Source organism: Lonchura striata, chromosome 1A (genome assembly GCF_050655825.1).
Source record: "Lonchura striata isolate lonStrDom1 chromosome 1A, ASM5065582v1, whole genome shotgun sequence".
In the NCBI taxonomy this organism is placed as follows: Eukaryota; Metazoa; Chordata; class Aves; order Passeriformes; family Estrildidae; genus Lonchura; species Lonchura striata.
In genome coordinates this window covers 7,430,419-7,451,126 of record NC_140741.1, presented here as the reverse complement: position 1 = coordinate 7,451,126, position 20,708 = coordinate 7,430,419, and the positions used below count along the sequence as shown (strand labels likewise).

General features: G+C 46.0%; 1 protein-coding gene across 2 annotated transcripts; it reads right to left on the bottom strand.

Annotated features, from left to right (window-relative positions):
• Nucleotides 1–1,810: 1,810 nt before the first annotated feature.
• Nucleotides 1,811–20,216, bottom strand: TM7SF3 (transmembrane 7 superfamily member 3). 2 transcript variants are annotated; one of them, XM_021538679.4, is made up of 12 exons: nucleotides 20,060–20,216; nucleotides 13,983–14,137; nucleotides 12,044–12,209; nucleotides 10,378–10,498; nucleotides 9,414–9,585; nucleotides 8,936–9,113; nucleotides 7,609–7,695; nucleotides 7,119–7,199; nucleotides 6,288–6,440; nucleotides 5,222–5,319; nucleotides 4,503–4,665; nucleotides 1,811–4,039 (listed from the first exon to the last, which is right to left on the bottom strand). In XM_021538679.4, exons 1-12 carry the CDS (start codon nucleotides 20,127–20,129, stop codon nucleotides 3,777–3,779), a joined length of 1,707 nt encoding a protein of 568 aa, XP_021394354.1. In that variant the 5' UTR covers nucleotides 20,130–20,216; the 3' UTR covers nucleotides 1,811–3,776. The 2 variants fall into 2 exon arrangements, with proteins under 2 accessions (XP_021394354.1, XP_021394355.1); XM_021538680.3 differs by having other exon boundaries at nucleotides 12,044–12,194.
• Nucleotides 20,217–20,708: the final 492 nt, after the last annotated feature.

Below are 20,708 nucleotides of genomic sequence, written 5' to 3'. Positions count from 1 at the left end.
AACAGGCACAGGGGAAACCCACCAACTCCAGCTGCAGTCTCTTTCCATTTCCCAAGGTGAAGGTTTACTTTTTGAAGAATGTCGGACAATGACTTCCCTGCGGTGTTCTCAGCACCAGAATTCTCCCAGTCCATACACATGAGACTGGCTCTTCCAGCAGAGAGGAGCAGTAGAGCTGGTTTTGAGAAGTCAGTTCTTGGGAGCTCAACACAGCACACCAATGGATGCAGGGTGATCAGCACCTTCCCTTTTCCAATACTACATTCAGGAACACAGTAAACAAATTTTTTAATGACTCATCATCTGCAACTCATTACATTCCTGGCTAAGCAAACAGCAGCTGCCTCCTACAATTCTCTACCTGTGCTTCTTTGTTTCCTGCATATGGCTTTCACCCTCACTCTCAGCATTCAGGATTTAAAAAAAATATATAATCCAGCTCATTTTGAGCATATTAATAATCTGTTGTTACACTAGATAACGTGGAAAAGTTGGAACTGGTGCTTTTTCTGATGAGGCAGCCTTGTGAGGACCTAGTTCTGAAGCAGGCAGGGAAGTTTTACACAACCTTCTTCTCCTGCCACTCCCTCTCGCCCCCAAAATGAGCATTTTATTGCTCTGGTTTGAAGTTGACTTCTCCCAGCATGCAAGGAAGGACAAACCCCTTCATGCTCAGCAGGAGTCAGCTGGCTGCCTTGAGCTGGGGCTGGAGCAGACAGGCTCTGAGAGCAATAAAATAAATATCATTAACAACAAGCATCTGTTGAACACACAGGTGTTAAAGGAGCTGTTGTTTCTAGAGAAAACTGATACGAGAGCTACTAATCCAGGATGTGGGAGGGCAACCAGATGGACGCTGGCAAAATCCAAATAAATCTGGATATATCAATATAGCTATGCATTCCTGCTCCTGAGTAAGAACACAATAACCTAACACAATACTCACCTTGCATACCCAAAGGCTCAGTGTTTCTTATGCTGACTCTTCACTGGATAAACCAACCAGGAACCAAAGTTCCACTGAAGCCCACCCTAAAAAACACTGCCAAGATCACTGCAGACCTACAGCTGCTGACGGGTCAGAAGGCAGAGAGATGAAAAGCTCCAAGGTTCAGTGAAAAATGCATATTTTGAGACAGAGCCTACTGATTCTTCTGGAGGGGCTCCCTCTTCTTTGGAAGTCTTTCCAGACCAAGGACAGCAGGGATTCACAGAATCATAGAAGGGTTTGTGCTGTATGGCACCTTAAAGAGACTGTGAACAGATCTCACCCTGCACCTCAAGGGGTACACAAAAAAAAAAAAAAAGCCTTGAAAATAGCCCTTCAACACCACAGTGGATCAGTTCATGTATGCTGATCATCACCACTGTTACTTACTGTGGCTTAGGGACTACGGAAGAAAACTTCTGAACCATCTCTTGGCAGGACCAAAAAAGGAAACACAATCTCCAAGTCAGCATCTCAGAAAAAGAATTCAAAGTCTACTTCTGCTAGAAGATTCCTATGTGATCTTGCAGACCAGTTTTCAGGCAAGAAGGGGGTGACAATCGTTCCTTTGTTCTCCAGAGCCTCATCTAACAAACCTCTCCAAAAAAAAGCCTCTCAGGACCACACGCTTCCCTCAGTGGCTGCACAGAGCACATGCCACACTCTCAGCCTCTGGATGTCACTGCAATACCTGCCAAGCTCCCTCACCTCAGCCCTTGGCCAGAAGAAATTTTTCAAAGCAAACTCTCCCTACAAGATCAAAGACAGAGGCTAAACTGTAAAAGCATCATTGAATTCAAAGAGACCCCTTTAGTTTCAATATTCTTTGAAAAGACATCTTTATTATAAAAGATATAGAAAATTAAAGTTAAACTTGTTTCTTGCACAATGTTAATTGCAGCAGTTATAAAAATCCACCAAGGTAAACACATTTAAGAGCATTTCTATACCACAGAAGGTTTTGCTGCTTGCCATGACACATGGCAGAGACATGCTCAGGATGAGTGCAGGGAGGATGGGCAGAGACCTGGGGAAGAGCTCCTTGTTTACCCCATGTGCCACGCAATAGCACAGGGAAACCAGACCCAAACCGCAGGATTTCAGCCTTGCTTTGCTGTTTGAGGAAGGTGCTCCAGCTCCAAGCAAGGATGAGATTTTTCTCTAAACATCAGAATGATTTAGTCACCTCAGACACTGTCTTTGAGCTCTCACTCCTTAAAGAAAAGCCATTTAAAAGTCATTCATTCCTCTCTATGCCAAGGTGTTTTAACTTACAAAAAAGTTCCCAGAAAAAGTTATTTTGCCATTTTCCTCTGTTTCTTACAGATTTCCTACCAAGAATTTAAAGTGGTGGCTGAGAGCTTAAGCTTTTACTCCTGGGGAATTCCCTCATGGAGACTCCATGCAGGCACCTGAGCAGCCACTCATCTCACACAGGCAGGACTATGCACTCAGCTGCCCTCACTGAAGGTTCAGACACAGGGAGGAGAAGGAGGAAGAGTCACCATACTCTGTGTCAAAGTACAGCATGTGAGACTTGAGCCATCCTTCAGTGCATGACAGACTCCCACAGGAGACCAGGACAGGGCACAAGGGACATGCACAGGTAGAACACCCTCAGGTCTCTTTGGGATGAGCCAAAAACACATCACTCCAGCTGACATTTTGAAAATGGCTCTTGGTTTTTGTTTTTTTGGGTTTGGTTTTTTTTTTGGTGGTTTTTTTTTTTTTTTTTTTTTTAAGAAGAGCATAAAGCCACCACATGAGATTGGTCCCTCATCTGTTTTTATACTACATTCTGCTTTGGGCAGATGCAATTCAAATAGGTAAGGAACACATTCAGTCAGCAAGGTTCCTGGTCAGTATCTTGCTAGCTGAATGCTATTTTCACCCCTTAAAGTCAAAGTTAAAAGATGAATAAAAATAAATAATTAGTGTTTCAGCCAACTCCTGGGGGAAAAATTTGCAATTGGCTACAAAGAGCTTATTTACTTTTTTCTTTTATGACAGCACCATTAGAAAAGATACTATAACAGAGCAGAAACAAGAACAAGCTGTTCAGAAAGCAAACAGAGACAAACCTCTTGTGTTCTCTTAGCAGCCATTTCTGCACAGAGACCAGATGACTGGCTTGCTACAAAAGCAACCAAAAGCAAAGGAAAAAGTCTTCTTGTCTCAGATCAGTTCCCATTCCCGAGCCCCACAGTGCACATGTACTACAGTTAACTCAGTGCAGTTTCAATTCAAGTCATTCAGTTCAGCTTGCAAGGTTCAGTAACACTTCGTGGCAAGTGCCTGCAGCCACAAGTTTTGTACCTATTAGAAGGAGATGCTCAGTTCCTGATGGAAGAATTCCTTGTATGTCCAGTCCCTATCTCTCCCCTCACAGCTGGACAGGCTGCCCACACCCTTGGGAGTGAGTTGGGCACTGCCTCAGCAGACATTTCCACATGCAAAGGAACAATCAGCAGGTTGCTTTCCAAGGTCTGTTTGATATTTCACATACCCAAACAGCAAGGTAGATCCCACAGGATCAATGCCTGTCCTTGGCAGGAGGAGTACAGGATTCTGCAGCTGGACACAAGCAGGTTGCAGCAGGCAGAGTGTGTCACAGAGGAGTCACAAACAGCGTGTAGTGTACTAGACAGGTAAACGCTCTGTCAAGCAGCAATCTCTTATTCAGCAGGACAAATCAGCAGTGGTAAATCTTGCACTACTGCTGGTTGCTGGTAATCATCTCACCATTCCCAGATCCTCCCTCTCCATTCCCCATCAGTTATTTGGCAAGTTAAAGAAGCAGTGGAGTTCTCTCCCCAGCTGGCTGGTCTTTCTGGAAGAACTCTTTGAAATGCAGCAGCTTGTTGTGGATCCTCTCTCTCAAGGGAGGGATATGATGGCTGGGGTCTAAGACATTGGTGCTTCTACGTTCCCTTTCCCTCTTCCAGGTGAGATAGGGATGTGGTGGGAAGGGTACCTCACTCCTCTCCCGGCGGAGCTGCACAGTGACCCCGCTGAGGGCCAGCATTGCCCACACTGACAGGATGATGAAGTCTGGAAAAAGAGAAACAGATTCCTGTAGCAAAGAATATTCCTTGCTTTCTCAAGCACAAACACTGAACTAGTTTCGTGACAGAAAGGAATGAAGTATCATCCCCACATCTTCAGATGCCCAGAGCGACTCCATGCAGAGGCAGGATACACAGGGAGTTGGGAAGAGTCTCTTCACTGTATCAAGTCTTTGACTGCCCACTCTGCACACTCCTCAGCAAGCTGCCAGCACAAGTCTGAGCAGCACCTTTCACAAGGGCCTTTGTCACAACACCTCCAGGAAAGTTCCTGCCTTTGAATCTATTCAGTACTGATTTTGAAGGACTAGAATTTCTCATATGGATGTTAAATCTCACACCATACTGTGTTCTCCTTCCATCCCCTTCCTGCCCTCACTCTACTGTTTACAACAGAACCAAGGAGGCAGTCCTCCTTAAAAAGAGAATAAAGTCTCAGAAGGACTCACCATTCCTTTGAAAAGGCACATTGGTGTAAGCTCTGCTGAAATAATTGTTGAGGACTCTCCTGAGCAGGTCTAAGGTGATGTAAGCAAGGCTTGTGTAGACATAGCAAGCAATGGCCAGGATCACCGTGTAAGAGCCCACTATTCCAGAAGCCAAGATGTTCAGCTAGACAAGGAGAAAAAACACACCTTTAGGAGACTGAGGAACACTCTTTATTCCCCACCTCCCTAAGACAGTAGAATCACAGAATCATGGAATGGCCTGGATTGAAAAGGACCTGAAAGCCTATCCAGTTCCAACCCCCTGTCATGGGCAGGGACACCTTCCACTGCCCCAGGTTTCTCCAAGTCTGTCTAATCTGGCCTTGGACACTGCCTGGGATGGGGCAACCACAGCTTCTCTGGACAAGTATTTTGTAATTTTTATCAGTTCTTCTGTGATAAATTAGCTGCACACACCTGTTATCCAGCCAAGCTGATAAGAGAGCACAAGTCAACTAAATGCTGGTTTAGTGGATGCTGTGTGCAAAACAAGTCATTCCCATGCTTCTGGACTATTGAGCGTAAGTGGGGCTAAACAAGAACTGCCTGCAACTGGCCCTCTGCAGAGCTTCACAAAGCTGTGCTAAGTTTTCTGCACATCTTCCATGGGACATTTTGCATAAGAAAACTGATCCCCCCTTCTCCCTCCCTCCTTCTGAGGTGACAGCAGAGTTACTTACAATTCTTGGGCAGCCAACAAAAAGCACTGGAATCATCAAGGCTACACAAGTAAAGGTCACCCAGAAGACCACATCGTCACGGAAGACCCTGTAGTCTCCTGCCAAGACACCACATTCAGCAGTGAGGGAAACATTTCCTTTCTCACCAGTGTTTGGGGGTCAGCTTTTCCCCCTCAAAATTCTCTACGTTCAGAAATACCTGGAGTACATTGTTGAAAAGCCCTGCTTTTGAGCTCAAATCCTGACTGTTTAAGATGTATTGAACAGTTAATCAAGAAGAGAAGAACTGTCCCAGTTGAGCACAGGTCCTGTACTCTATGCTGGAACATAGATCTTGTCCATGGAACAACGATTTTTGACAAGGTATGAATTCCTCACCTCATAAGATTGAAAAGTACCAGAGTCCTACTGCCCAGTAAGAAGCTGTTTTGTTGCCTCTATGGGTTTCCAAACTAACAATGTGCATCAGACTCCAGAGTATGGTGCAAATGTAGCAATCCCCACACCACCAGGCAACAAATTCTTCTGGGCTTAAGGAAAATTAAGTCGCTCAAACCCTTCTTTGCTCCCCCTGCCTTCTAAGGCCTGTGGATTCACCAGAGGTCAGGGGGAAAGAGAAGTTTTGAGACTGAAAATTACAATAGCTGATGCTGAGCTCCTGCTCAGCAGGCTTACTGGCTTTTAAGCAATTTGTCTAAAGCCTTTATGCCTGAAGCCTTCAAATTAGACTGTAGATTTTCTTCTGGGATTTGTTCTGGACGGAGAACAAGAGAGCAAGTGCATGCCTGGAGCAGAACTGGTGTTCCAGAGATGGCACACAGTTTAAGTAGCAAGAGTCACCAAGTTCTCTGCAAAACAATCAGTTCCCTTTTCCCCAAGTGCATTTAATTACAGCACAGCTGAAAGAAGTTTGCAGGTACATCTCTATTCCTCCTAGCACTGGAAAGGGAATGTTAAAAATCCCAGTAAGATAAACCAGAGAGTGCCATTCGCTCCTGAGCCTTGCATTGTGCCTGCAGCACTGCAGGAACGCAGCACTCACCAAACAGAGGATTACAGTGCTTACCTAGGGGAGTAAAGAAGAGCGTCGATGAGAAGAGAAATCCCAGCACAAGTCCAATAACAAACATGCTGAGCAGGACTGAGCCAAATCTCCACCAGCTCACAACCAAGAGCAGGCCCCCACTGATTCCAGCCACTGCTGTCAAAATAAGACGCACTGAAAGAGAGAAGAGAAAATTTCAGCATTCTGAAAACTTCAGCTCCTGCAGTAACATGTTCAGCAGCTTTATTTACATTCATGTTTGGCTTTTTTACCTTTGCACGAGGTAACAAATAAAAGTATGAGAATGTGCTTCATGCACTTCACTTAGATGCCAGCCTGCAGCTGGGGATGTGCTGCTGAAAGAGTGGCAGGGGAGACCCTGAGTTCCCAGGGAGTTCAGGTGGCTACCAGCTACTGGCACATGTATCAAGAAAGGAATTCTATGCGTTGGGACAGACAGAAAGAACTAATTCTGTCTAGTCTAACAAGCTGGGCCCAGACCACCTACTTCCACTTTACAGATGAAACCTACATTTGATCTGAAACCAAGGTCCATGCATTGTGAAAGTAGGAAGAAAGTATGTTGCAAATTTACAGCGTTTCCAAACACCTCTTATCTTCCTTTAATAGATACTGAAATTAAATCCAGCTATTAATTCTGCATCTCTGTGATGTCAGAAGGAACATTTACTCTGCTGCATTTTCAGCTATTATGGCAATCAGAGCTCAAGCATCCAGGCATCACCCTGCTATCCTGCCTGTGGCTGGTCAACCGCACAACTGAGATTGTACCTGAAGGGTTCCTAACAAGAGTTTGGGAAGAGCACAGGATATCCTGACACATCTACTCACCATCATAACTAAGGCTGGTTACCCTGGTAATGAACACAAAGAAGACGAATGCTGTGACAATGAAGCCCATGAAGAATAAGTCTAGAGAAGAAGGAAAAAGTATTTAGCAAGCTTCATACCTAGCCCACTTCAGTGGATCTTCAGACATCTTCACATTACCACGGGGAAGGAACACAGCAGCTCACAAAAGGAGAGCCAGACATTTGGTTCTCAACAAGGGTATCCTCAAGCACTACAGATAGTCCAAAATTACATATTTATAGCTATATTGCCCAGCACACACTCTAGTTCTAGGTTTCTATTCTTTGCATCCCAGAAACTTCCTGCTCTAAGCTTAAAGGCTCAGAGCCCATAAAAGCAAAGCAGTGGACCTAACTGGCACAGCATCACTATCAAGTGAATTTTGGTAACAACACTACCATTCTAAGTTACACAGAGCAACATTTATAAAGTTCCAACCAGACTTGAGATCCAATGAAATATTCAGTACCTGTTTTCCAGAATCTGTGTCCAAAAAAGCAGGTGAAAAGACCAAGAACAGCAAAAGCAGTAAAGAATACTTTGGTAGAGAGTTTACCTACAAGAAGAAAGGCAGGTTTAGTAGAGCATTCCACCTAGTGGTCCCAACAAAGAGATTAAGGTAAGGTCAGGTTGCTGTCACAAACTTTACTGACAACTTGAGAGCTGCCACTCTGTCAGATCTGCAACGCCTGAACTAACAGTTGGCTTGGTAAGATCCCCAACAGAATATTGAAATAGTTCCAGACTGATTAAGAAATCAAGAGCTTCCTCCTGATTCAAGAGAAGTTTCTGTAAGTATATGTAACTTGTTCATAATACAGATATAAATATACCTGAAAAGTCTCTGCTCAGGTTTAAAAAAAGGGATCCAGTCATCTATAAAAATCAGTTCTATGGGATAAGTGACCCAGGCAGCAGCTATAGGCTTAATCACTGCAGCCTTCACCATTTGTCTCCCTCTCATACATTTGCCATGTAACAAAAATGATCATCAGCATCCTATTATGGCTCACCTCTGTCTTCTACGCAAATTTCTTACCTATATTTAAGCCATTTGCAGAAGTAAACCATATTTTCCATGTCCTCTGAATTAGAGAAGTTTAGCCTAGATAATGTGTCTCATGTTGTCATAGGACAAACACTGAATTGGACAACAGTCACTTGTGTCACAGCATATAAGAAAATAATGAGAACAAATTTTACTTTACGAACCAAATTCTACCAATTACTTGTGTCCCTTCTGCAGTCATAACAGGGGTGGCAGCTTTGCTGTTCCTGCACAAATTCCATCATTATATAGCTTTGTACAAAGCAGCACTACTGCTGACATTATCTTCATTCTTGTTTTAGATGACTGCCTCCTTTCAAAATACCTGCAGGATTCCTGTTAGCACCAGCAGTTAGAAAAATCTGGAGGGAGCCTAATCTAGTCTGTGTTTTATTAGCTCAACTTCACATCCAGCATCTGCAGTCCCACAGATTATTTCAAATTATGTATCCAGTAGAAATGGACAAAGCTGGGGAAGCACTACAGCATTCAGAGTTATATTTGCAATCCACATATTAAACCTTCATTAAGTTAAAGTTTAATTGCTAATGGTTCTGTTTAGTCTTACTTCATCATTCTAGACTGTCTCCTCAATCAAGAAGCAGTTACCATAAAGTAACAAAACACACACAGTGTAAAAGAAAGATCTCCTGCACACATTGAGAAAAGAATCTTAAAACCCCTTTTGGCACATTGGAGCACAACAAGCTGCAGAGGAGTTGGCACGGATATAGAATTCCCAACTTACTGAGGGAAGAGCAGTTGTCTACCAGGTCAGCAAAGCTGCAGGCATATGTATGCACAGGTATGTATGCAGCAGAACTGTTCCAAAGAGGATCCCACACTATGACATTGTAGATCACACCTTGTCCAGGAAGTGAGGAGAAGTAGATATTGGTCTTGTCATCAGCTGTCAGCGTAAGCATCTGGAAAAGTAAATATCTCTGTTAAAGGCTCACAGGATGGAACCCTTCCCTCCAGCATTACTGGGAGAAAATTCTCCCACTTCTCTTTTGCTCCTCTCTGCCTGAGGGCACAGTTCAGGTTCCCTACCAGCCTACCAACCCAAGCCTGGCCTCCTGGAAAGGCAGGCAAGGCTGCCATTCCACTCCCCAGCAGGGCCAGGGAGCTTGCTCACATGCCCCCTCCAGGAAGATAAGCACAAAGGAGGATAAAAACAGAGAGCCCCACTGCCACATGGCTGGTAGCCAGTGCTTCGGGCTCACCTTAATGCCATTGGCTCTGACACTCTGCACCCCAGACATTTTCCGAATGTGGCTCATGAGCACCATCTCGGACAGGTCGTTCTCGGGCAGGAAGTACTGGTACACATCGTAGCGCAGCCGCCACCGGGAGCTCTGACCTGTCCCTGAATCACAGGAGGGGGGGCTTGCTCCTCTGCAATGAAAAACACATCGGCCACAAGGCCCCAGACCTTCACATTAGTTTACAGCAGTTACCTGTCCACAGGGTTTGTCTCTACTCTTTAGAGGTGCACACCAGCAGCTAACTCAAAGCTGGACCGTATTTGGGAGCACAGGGCACAGCAGCACCACACAGAACCACCCCGGCACAGGTGGTGGCTGTGCTGGTACCTGTGCTGTACCATCACACAGAACCACCCCGGCACAGGTGGTGGCTGTGCTGGTACCTGCCTTTACACTTACAGAGGCTTCCTACGAATTGCCGTAACAAGCATTCCAGGAGGCCATATTAGCCAAAGACCACGACATTACTGTTTGTCTTTCCATGCAGTTCTGAACAGTCTTCCCCACTCCCTGTTTATCACTTGTGACACCAGGCACCATTCAGGAAATAATGCCTTTTAACTTGAAGTCTCAAGTTAAACAAAACTCTGGGTCATTATCATGCTTTAGTACTAGGAAAGAAATAAAACTGGCTGTAACACACAATTGCTTCTCAAACAAATCTAGCTGTTACAGGGAATGGAAAGATCCAGTATTTACTGACTGCTTACATTTCTGAAGTTGCATAACCTCCCCCACAAGATGTAACTCTCAGCTTTTATCTATCTCTTCCCCTCCTCCTTTTCCCCATTTCCATTTGTTGCAGCAAGCAAGATTCCTGCCAGCAGCTCGATGGTTCACTTGTTACAGCAGGGTCTTATTTTAGCCTTTTGGCCAAACACAGGAACAAAAGGTCTTGCTCATTGCACTGATTTCTACACACCTGGTATATCCCAAGTTTGCAGGGGCAAACTTGATGTGTATATCAACCAATGTGTAGTCCAGGTAAATATTTGGATCCACTTCCAAGTCAAATTCTAGATTGCAGCCCCCAGGAATAGGATCTAGAACACAGAGAACATAACTGCAGTTACATGTTTGCAGGCACAATCCACTTGCTGAGCACAGAAAATCATCAGGTTCTGGCCCTGCAGGCAGCAAAAAGGTTTCACTGCAGCCTGTGACAGGTCCCCACACATGGGTGGCTCCAGTAACTGGAGTGTTGGAATGGAAGGATTTAAGCTCCTGTCAGATCCTGCACATGGCTCAGGGCAATCTCAAGCACAAACACAGGCTGGGTGGGGAATGGATTGAGGGCAGCCCTGAGGAGAAGCACCTGGTGGTGTTGACTGATGAGAAGCTTGACATGACCCAGCAACACGTGCTCACAGCCCAGACAGACACCAACGTCCTGCGTGCAAAGAGGAGTGGGCAGCAGGGCCAGGCAGGGGGGATCTGCCCCTCTGCTCTGCTCTGGCAACACCCCACCCCAACACAAGAATGATGTGGACCTGCTGGAGTTAGTCCAAAGGAGAACCATAAAGATGACCAGAGGGATGGAGCACCTCTCCTATGAGGAAAGGCTCAGAGTAGGGGTTGTTCAGCCTGGAAAAAGGCTTTGGGGAGACCTTTCCAGCAGCCTTCCTATACCTGAAGGGAGCCTACAAGAATGCTGGAGAGGGAATTTTTTACAAGGAATGACAGGACAAGGGGTAAAGTCTTTAAGCTGAAGGATGGTAGATTTAGCATGGATATTGATGCCTTGAGTTTTAGCTTTCATATTTTTCAGATTCTGTGCTGCCTAGGTGTGTAGCTCTGAGCTTCATATTAGTTGCCAATAAATTCTCTTCTCACAGAGTAGGTGAACAAAACAATCCCTTTCCAGTTTGAGACCAAGGACACCCATTACAAGTTTCAGGCCCAAAAGGTATAAACAACAGAGAACAAGAGAGTAATAAGGAGGATGGAACTTCATAACCTGAAGCTGTAATTGGACAATTAACTCCAATATGCAAATGGACCACAACTTCTAAAAGTGTGAGACCTTGTGACCAGTCATCCATTTTGTGACCAGTTTAGGTCCATCTTAGCTGTAGCCCTGACCAGGCCCTTGTACTGCCCAAGGCCTTTCAATAAACACCCACTTTATTCCTTTAGCTCTGTCTAGTCTCTGTGCCAGGTTCAGCCTCTCAAGGCATCAATATGAGGAAGAAATTCTCTCCTGTGAGGGTGAGGAGGCCCAGAAAAACTGTGGCTGCTCTATCCCTGGAAGTGTCTGAGGCCAGGCTGGATGGGGCTCTGAGCAACCTGGGGTAGTGGAAGGTGTCCCTGCCCATGGCAGGGAGGGTGGAACTGGATGATCTTTATGACCCACTTCCAATCCAAACAGTTTTGTGATTCCATGATCACATGCACAGCAGTTTTCTATTCTAAGGCTTAAGTCATGGCAAGATCACTCACAATCCAGCAGTGACAATAAAACATCTTCAGCCCATTTCAAAGGAATTTCTGGTACCTCTATCAGATTTCCACCATGTAAGACTGAAAGGTCAACACTTGATTCCACAGATGACTTGCCTGAGCAGAGCTGGCATGCCCTGAGCACGTACCTTTCTCCATGTAGGGAATGGAGATGGCAGTGCTGAGCACCTGGCCAGCACCCAGGGCGCGCAGGTACCACGTACACACGGTCTGCTCGGGCCGAAGGATGGACACCAGCCCTTTGTCCACGCCGATTCCTGAGCTGTTCAGCGACGGAGTCTGCACAGAAACAAACTGTAGAAACAAGCAGTTCTTCTTGAGAAGACTTCTACCACAGTTTGATACTATTTCTCTATTTTGATAGTATCACAGGAGGCTATTCCTGCCACAAACCTGCCAGGCAACACATCAGTGCCAGTTACAGCAGATCAGGCTCTGCCCAAAATGTATTTGTGCTTGGTCCAGCTCCATGTGCAGGACCTTCCTGAACTTGGCCTTGCTGAATTGTACGAGTTCTGCAAAGGCCCACCTCTGCATCCCTACCTGGTGAAAAAAGGGAGCTGACACCACACACTGCCTGGCTCAGCTCAAAAACCCAAGTGTGGGACTACTAAAGAGCTGACAATCACAAGCAAGTTGCAGCAAAATCTAGCTAGTAGATCTGGCAGTGGATTGACTAGTACAAATGTAAAAGGACTGGAGTATCCCTCACAAAAGGTTGTGAGATGGCAGCAAGGAAGTGCTCTGGGAACCAGCATACAGAAGCACCTTCCTATCTCCACCAGATCAGACATGACTCTATGACAGCTGCCTTAACACTAGCAACGGCAGATGTTTTTGGGGCCAGGCCAGTTACTGACCCAATCCTCAGCACCACCATCCCTTCCAGAATCAGAGTTTTTGAGGAAAGATAAGCAGAAAGGACAGTATCACAATCAATCTCACAGCTGGAACAGCCAGTTGACCTGCAGCCACATTTTCAGCATGGAAAGTGCCTTTGGCCAAGGCAGCCATAGTCACCCAAGGCAATGCTGCAAGGAAGCACATTGGAGCTGGCAGACTTCAAGGTCTGGCTCAACTTCATACTTCTAGAGGCAGGCCAACCCTAAAAGCAGCCCAGCTGCATTTATGCATCACTGCCCTTGGCCTGGTAAGGCCTACAAATACAAAGAGGATCTGAACTGGCAGCAGAGGTGTAATGGCACGCAAAGACTGAACAGGTGTAATAGTAATGGCTCAGCCCTGTAATCCTGGCTGTTTCACCAGTGCAAGGATGGCTGAGCTGTGTGACTTGTGTTACAAGTCCCCCATCTTCTAAGCTTCCCAGATACTTCTTGGAACTCAGTATATTCTGATTTCAAAGATGCTGGTGGAGAAAGGGGAACTGGATTGCAGCTGTCAGATCTCCATCTACCACCTTCAGTTAGTCCATGTTCTGTCTGAATACCAGTGCCTGCCAGCAGCACAAGAAAAATCAGTATTTTAGATTAGGTTCATTTTGTCCCATCATTACTGGGATGCAGGGTACAGCAGCAGGAATTTTTTTATTGCTGTCGAGAAGCAGCAGCTTTCACTGGAGTACATGGAGGAATTTCACCGTGTGTTACCAAAGGAAGATTAGACTCAGGACAAGAAGCTGGGATAACAACACCTCATATCTGCAGCAGTTAAATCCAAGCCATGGGAACAGCAGACAACTAAACATCCCAAAGTGATCGTGTATGGAGCACCTGGCAAACACTTACACAGATCTTGTTTTAATGTGACAAGCTGGTGGACAACAGTCAGTAGAACCCCATGACAAAAAGCACCACTCCCACCAAATAAAGAGCCTTGAAACATTTTTAAGCCAGCTCTGACATTCCTTTGGCATTCAGTCTTTCAAAACAGCAGCTATGACATATAAGTACAAGAAGGGATTTTTGAACCTACAGTAACACTGATTAAAAGCCAAGCAGGTAAAATATACTATTGATTTATACAGCTTCAGTCCATTAGTCCTACCTGTACCACAGCCAAGTCCTTTGTTGAAAGACAGGCAGCACTTAAGAGAAGTGACACTCTTACCTTATCAAAGGATATCACCACATCACTCTGCTGGGCATGCACTTGAAAAATAACCACAGTCACATTGCTGGCGATGTTTCTGATCACAGCCTCCACTGGATTGGTCTGGTTAAGTAGCACATTTCTGAATTTTCCCAAGGAGAGCTCAAGAAGACCTGCATTACAAAAAAAATAAAAGGAAGATAGAGGGGTTTTTTTGGTCCAGAGGGAAGCAATTACCAGGGAAACCTGGAAGCTTCCAGTAGCCCAGTATTAGCTGGGAGCAGAGCAGGATGTTGCTTTGTGCTGCTCTCATCCTATGAGCTGTACCTAGCTTTCAGAGACTGCTGCACACAGAGCTGCACCTGCAGACATAGGCACAGCCAGGGTACCTTCCCTGCGGCCTGGCAGTCACCTGAGCACAGGGACAGAGCTTCCTGCCAGGAGTCAGGATTTGATACAGCTGAGCTCACCAGCTCAGCCAACCAGCCAGCTACACTCCAAAAAGTCAGTAAGATACTGAGGACTGCCTGATCTTCGGCAAATACAGGCAGGTGTGTTTGTACCAGCCAGCCAACTTGCACAATATCCATCAGACTTTCCAGGTGAATTCCTACAGACCATGGAAACTGGAGTCAAGTTCCAGAAGACAGAGTCAAATCTGTAGTATACAGATTTACCCACTTTCAGCTATTCCACATCTTTCGCTGCCAAACAGTTTTTAATCATTAGGACTACTTCATCCCCATCTCCAGACCTAAAAATGTGATTAGTTTTTCCTAGACACAACCTAGACCATTTCTTCCTACAATGAGCATAACCCTATGATCCACTGTCATTTTAATTTAAAGAGAACCACATGACCTAGGAAATAAGATCTTTGAGAATCAGCTTTGGCTTGTCATTCAAGTCCTGCAAGCAAGCCTGGCTTCTCCCTGTGCTGGGCTCTGCAGGGGCAAGGGATGCCAAGGGAGGAAAGTGAAGCAGTCACACAGAAGCCACAAGATGCTCTTTGGTTGGTGGTTGCAGCCAGACTGCACAATGCCTTCCAGGCTTTTTCCCTGAATTCCTCTGCCTGCCTCTGTACCCAAACAGACCTAAAACTTATCAAGCTTGAACACACACACACACACACTTCCTCAATGAAGTTGCATCTGGTGGAAAGGGCTGGTACTTCCAAGTTCCCTAACAGTCACCAGCAGCACCATCAGAGGGACACTTGCTGATGACACTGGGCGGTCACATTCACAAGAGAGGGGACAGTTTCCTTATCTGAAACTATACCCAGTACTCAAACAGCTTTCCTGTTACTTTTCTCTCTCTCTCTCTCTCTCTCTCCAAGAACTGGTATCATTGGCCAGTTTTTTTGCCTCCTGATATGTTAACAGAGAAGAGCTGTTATGCCTCCTCCACTCCATACACAGTGAGGGAAAGAACTTTAACCCTTACATGCACACTCCCAAAATTCAATTAATACCAGTACTGCATCAGCAAAAAAACCTCAGCTAAAATATGGGGGTTCATAAACCACTTGTGAGGAAAGAAAGATGCTCCATTTTTCTGCTCCGTCATCTGCAGTTTGTGTTAAGGTAGAAGCTTCTACACCAAATTTTCACATAGTAATGTAAAATTAAAGATACAAAAAAAGCTTTGTGTATCCTTCAGTTTCTGATTCTTCAGAGTCTCTCGAACAGCATTCAGATATCCTCAGATCTTTCCTCACAGCTCAAACTCTACCACAAATGCAAACAGCAGTATGATTGCTAAAGAAAAGCATTCAGAATGCACAGACTATACATCTATACACTCAGAAATTTACAGTGAATGCTTACAATGCACAAAAAATATTTTTCTTTGATCTTTAAAAACTTCAGCAACGCTTCCTGAACCACAAGACATTCACACTTAGACGTTCTTGTAAGAAAAAAGCTGAAACCATACACATTCTTTGTGTGATCTACATCAAGGGGAAAGAACTGCATTGTTCTGCCTTGTTTCTCACCTCCACTCCATACCCATGGGCCTCTACTTAAATAAGGACAGATTCGTCAGCAGGACACACAGACACTACTTCAGCATGATCATGAGACTCTAAATGTCAGAGGCACTCTCTCAAGTTTAATTAGCGTGGTGAATTAAGGTATAGTGTTCTATATTGCTTTACTGTTTGCATAACTGCTCTGAGAACAGCACATGTGATACACATTATCCCAAAGTCTGGGCACAAGAGCAGAGACTCAGGGTGAAGAACATCTACACCCATCAGAGAAATCCTGTTCAGCTTGCTGTTCACAGTGAACCACACTTCCAGCCAGGCCTAAAAGATGACGTGCACTGCAGAACAACAGAATCTTCTCAGAGGTTTTTGGAAGAGCAATTCCTCCACAGCCATACATCACAGCACCCTTCCAGCCTTCTCTGTTATTTGAACAAGTCACTCCTGGTGCGCTGAGACAGAAAGGGAAGATGGTGAGCAAGACTAATTGATTAAATTAACCAACTCACAATTCACCAGGCCTATTCCTATCACCAGTTCTCTGGTTCTAATACCAGACAGGTATTAGACTCCCTGAGCCACAGAGAGCTCAGTCTTGTCAAACATCCTTTGAAAGGCACAGAGACCTCAACAACCACATAGTGCTGGTCACAGCATGCAATCTTCTCCTTTGGGCAAGCTTGACCTGCCCAGAGGTGGCCCACCAGACAGGTCTGCAGGACCAGCAGCACAGTTAACTCCGCCACACAAGTGAGAGAGTTGATCCAGCAAGTCAGCAACAAAGATGGGAACAAAATCCAGGCATCCCAACTTGTTTTATTGCTTCCAATGGTGAAGGCCTGGACACGCTCTAAAGGTGTCAGGCTATGCTCTCTTCCTTGCCCTATAGGAAGGACTGTAACAGTCACTACACGTCAGAGTAATTTTGGGTTAGATACATGAGAGGAACCCAAACTGCTACAGAGCTTATCAAATGAACAGATGCTGAAAGGAAGTCAGCATTGCTGAAACCAAGCAGCAGCAGAGTGGAGAGGGAGCACTGAGCATGTATTACTCCATAAACAGCACCAGGGCTGTAGCACAGATAGCCCTGCACACAGAACTGGTGAACACAGCAAACAGCCCACTCTGTCATCCCACAGTATCTCTTCTCCCACATGAAGGGCAAAACCGGTAAAGACAAGAAACAGAACCTCCTGCAACTCTTCTGAGATCAAAAGTCCTTATTCCTAACTCTAAACAACAAGACAAACAACTCCAGAGCCTCTGCACTTGTTATCCCTTCCCTGTGACACGCTTTCTCCAACAGGCTACACCCAGCTTCAACTGTTTCCATTGTGCTGATTCAGTGCCAAGCTCTTGGCTCCTCTGATGCTTTGAGAAAACCACATTTCCAGCTCCAATAGCCAAGTGTCACTCCCTACCACCACAGAGCAGTAAACCACACAGGGTTCTTGATTACAACCAGCAGTCCAATTTCCAGTAAGAAAAACAACTGAAGAAATGCCCCTGCTGCCCATACAGCCATGCTCAAACATTATCCTTCTCTCAAAGTGGTTCTGTGCAGTCAGAGAAAACACATTTCTACTGGGTGTCAAGCACCTTGCAGTGGATATGCAGAATAACCTGATGTAAGCAAGCTCCAGGAGCCAAGGAGAACTTTCCAGTGCAGGGAGTACAACAAGTAGTCACATGAAGACATTTAATGAAGATGAAATGCAAGCTCAGACTGACAACCAGTTTGAGTAAGAAAAACATTAGCATACAGTTACTTAACAGAATAAAGCCTGGAGCCATATCCTATCAAACCTGTAAGGCCATGCAGACACAGATAATGGGAGAGTCTGGCTACAGGGTCTGTCTTCCCACACTACTGAGCCCCCCTCCCCCCCCCAAAAAATACAGCACCTACCCCATTCCCAAAAGAAGCAGAAACATTTCTGAAAGCTTCTAAACTTTGATTGTGTGTGTACTGAAACTCATGTTTAGAACAGCTTGATACTTAAAGCAGATGACACCACAGAATGTGACTTGCCACCATCTGCACCATTCCCATCCCAGAGGACTATTCTGTTCACCAGGCTAGAGGTGTTTTACCGCCTGAAAAGTGAGGGAAGAGATTTGTGTGAACATCTTATTGTAAAGTATCATCTCTGCATAGACTAAACAAGTTTCACCCAGATAAGCTCCCTTTACAAAAGCACCCCTCAGTCCTGATTACACTATAAATTCACTTTAGTTTTTCCAAAACTAAACAGCCCACTTTGGATGTAGCAAACACGGCCAGCTGAACTCCTCCTCAGGAAGACAGAACTCCCTGGAAGGCAACAATCAGTGCAGAAAACACTTCTGCACAAAGACTAAGTTTGAGGGGCCGCAGCCCATCAGAAGCCCAGAGAGGTTACACAGGCCATCATGCAAAGATTTTACTGATCAGCACTTTTAAAATGAAGCAGGAGCTTCAAGAAATAGGAGTTAGCAGAGCCCATCCCTGAAAAGTGGGTGCCCACAACTGAATAACCACAAGACAATTTCAAATCAGTGAACCATTAAGCAAGTGGCCTTTTATAAAGGCCCTAATGATCAGCTAGACTCTGGTACACAAATTACACAGCTTATTAGCTTTTCACAAGGGAAATACTTTCCTCCCCTCCACCCTCATTCGTGCAAGGAAAAACAGCAACAGGTTCCTCCAAGGCAAAGCAGTTTGCTTAGTCTCATAGTTAATGTGCCTTTTTACATAATGTAGAAAAATTACTCAACACATGACCCAATTTCATCAAGTCTAGGAGACAAACTGCTTGTTAGCATCCTTTAAGTTATCTTAAGGACATTAAGGTCTAAGAAAGCAGAGCTTTTATTCTCACACCTGCTTGTGACCATCAGGTGCCCAGCCAAAGCTTTTAGGTCCTGCAAGAAACAGGGAATATTTGGCTCTCCATTAGGATCTTGGGCACGAGACTTGGGCAGAGAGAAGCCTTCCACACCTGAGACTGATTCCAAATGCTGTCCTGCAGCCCTGCAAAGTATCCAAAGAGTCTCCTTTGGGACAATTAAGCTTCATTCATTCAAGGCCAGGTTGGGTGGGGCGTTGAGCAACCTGGTCTAGTGGAAAGTGAACCTGCTCATGGCAGGGGGGTTGAAACAAGATGAGGTCCCAAACCATTCTATGAGTCCATGGTTAGAAGCAGTACAAAAATAAAGCAACTAAAAGGAGGAGGCTTATATCAGCCCTGATAAGAAGGACTGCTTGTTTATCTTTGAATTATCTCTGAGAGGAAACTGTTTATTTTTTCCTTTATTTGAACAGATAAGAGTTTAACCAGAAAAAGAAAAAAAAAAAAGAAGTGACTGTAAATCTTCCTGAACTATACTTATTATAGCACACTTAACTCTGGACTCCTATTTTAGTCACATGCAGGAACACAGGGAAATTACAAAAAAAGCCCATGCCAAATAAAGTCAGATTACATCAGTACGGACAGAAAGTAAGTTTAGGAACCAAGCTGCAAATTCCAAATTCTAGGTTTTACCCCTTTCCCTAGTTTTATAGCAATAGTGGTTTTCAACCCACCATCCACTAGGGTGGTGAGAACCCATGAACACCTGCACATGGTCGGGGGATAAAGGCAAGCAAACCAAGCCAAATCGCCTTTTAGCTATGTCAACTCACGTTCACGGGTGGCCAATGCCACCTCGTTTCTGTGCGAGGAATACAGCCCTACACCATCCGCATCACCTGCTCCGCACCCCCGCGGCCAAAATCATTCTGAATTATCCATGAAACAGTTACAATTATGGCATTCACGGCAATTAAGACGTTTTAAAAAAAAAAAAAAAGCGGATAGGGAGGGAAAGGGGATAAAAAAAGAGGGTGGCTCTCCTTGTCCGCATGAAAGATGCAGACAAGCAGGAACACACACGGCGCTTCTGCAGCGCCGCGGGGAGCTCTGCCCCGCGCTCCTGCGGAGGGCAGGTGGCGGCGGGGACAGCCCCGAAGGCTCCGCGGCGGCAGCGAGCCCGCGCCGCCGGCCGCGACCGGGCACGGCCCCGCAGCCCCCGGCCCGAGCCGCGCTCCTCCGCCCCGCTCCGCCGCCCTCACCTGAGGCTCCGCCGTGCCGCAGGACCCCCGCGAGCAGCAGGAGCAGCGCCGGGCGAGCCCAGCCCCACATGGCGCTGCGGAGGGAGCGCGCAGAGCGGCTGAGGCCGGGACAGGCCGGGCGCGGCGCGGCGCGGCGCGGGGCGGGGCGGGCGCCGGGGGCGGGCGGCAGGCGGGGCCGCTCCGGCCCGGCCGGGGCGGGCGGAGGGGAAGCGTTTGGCCGCGGTGGCTAAAAATCCTGAAAGTGCGCGGTGGGGTTTGGATCGGCAGTGTGGGGTTTGGGGTTTGACTTCAGAGCGTGAGCAGAGCCCAGATCGTCACCCATCCGTGCCGTCGGGAAAACACTTTGGGCGGATTGTTTGTGTCGTTGCTGCACCCGCAGCATCAGTGACAAGGCTACAGAGTGGTTATTTCCAAAGGCGTGTTGTGACAGGGTAAGAGAAATGGCTTCAAAATGAGGTCTAGATTGGATATTAGAAGGTATTCTTCCCTATGAGAGTAGCACAGGGAAGCTATGACTGTCCCATGCTTGGCAGTGTCCAAGGGCAGGTTGGATGGGGCTGGGAACAACCTGGGATAGTGGAAAGTGTCCCTTTAGGAAGAGATGCTCTCTAAGGAGAAGGCTGGCATTGTACCCAGCTGTCAGAGGTAA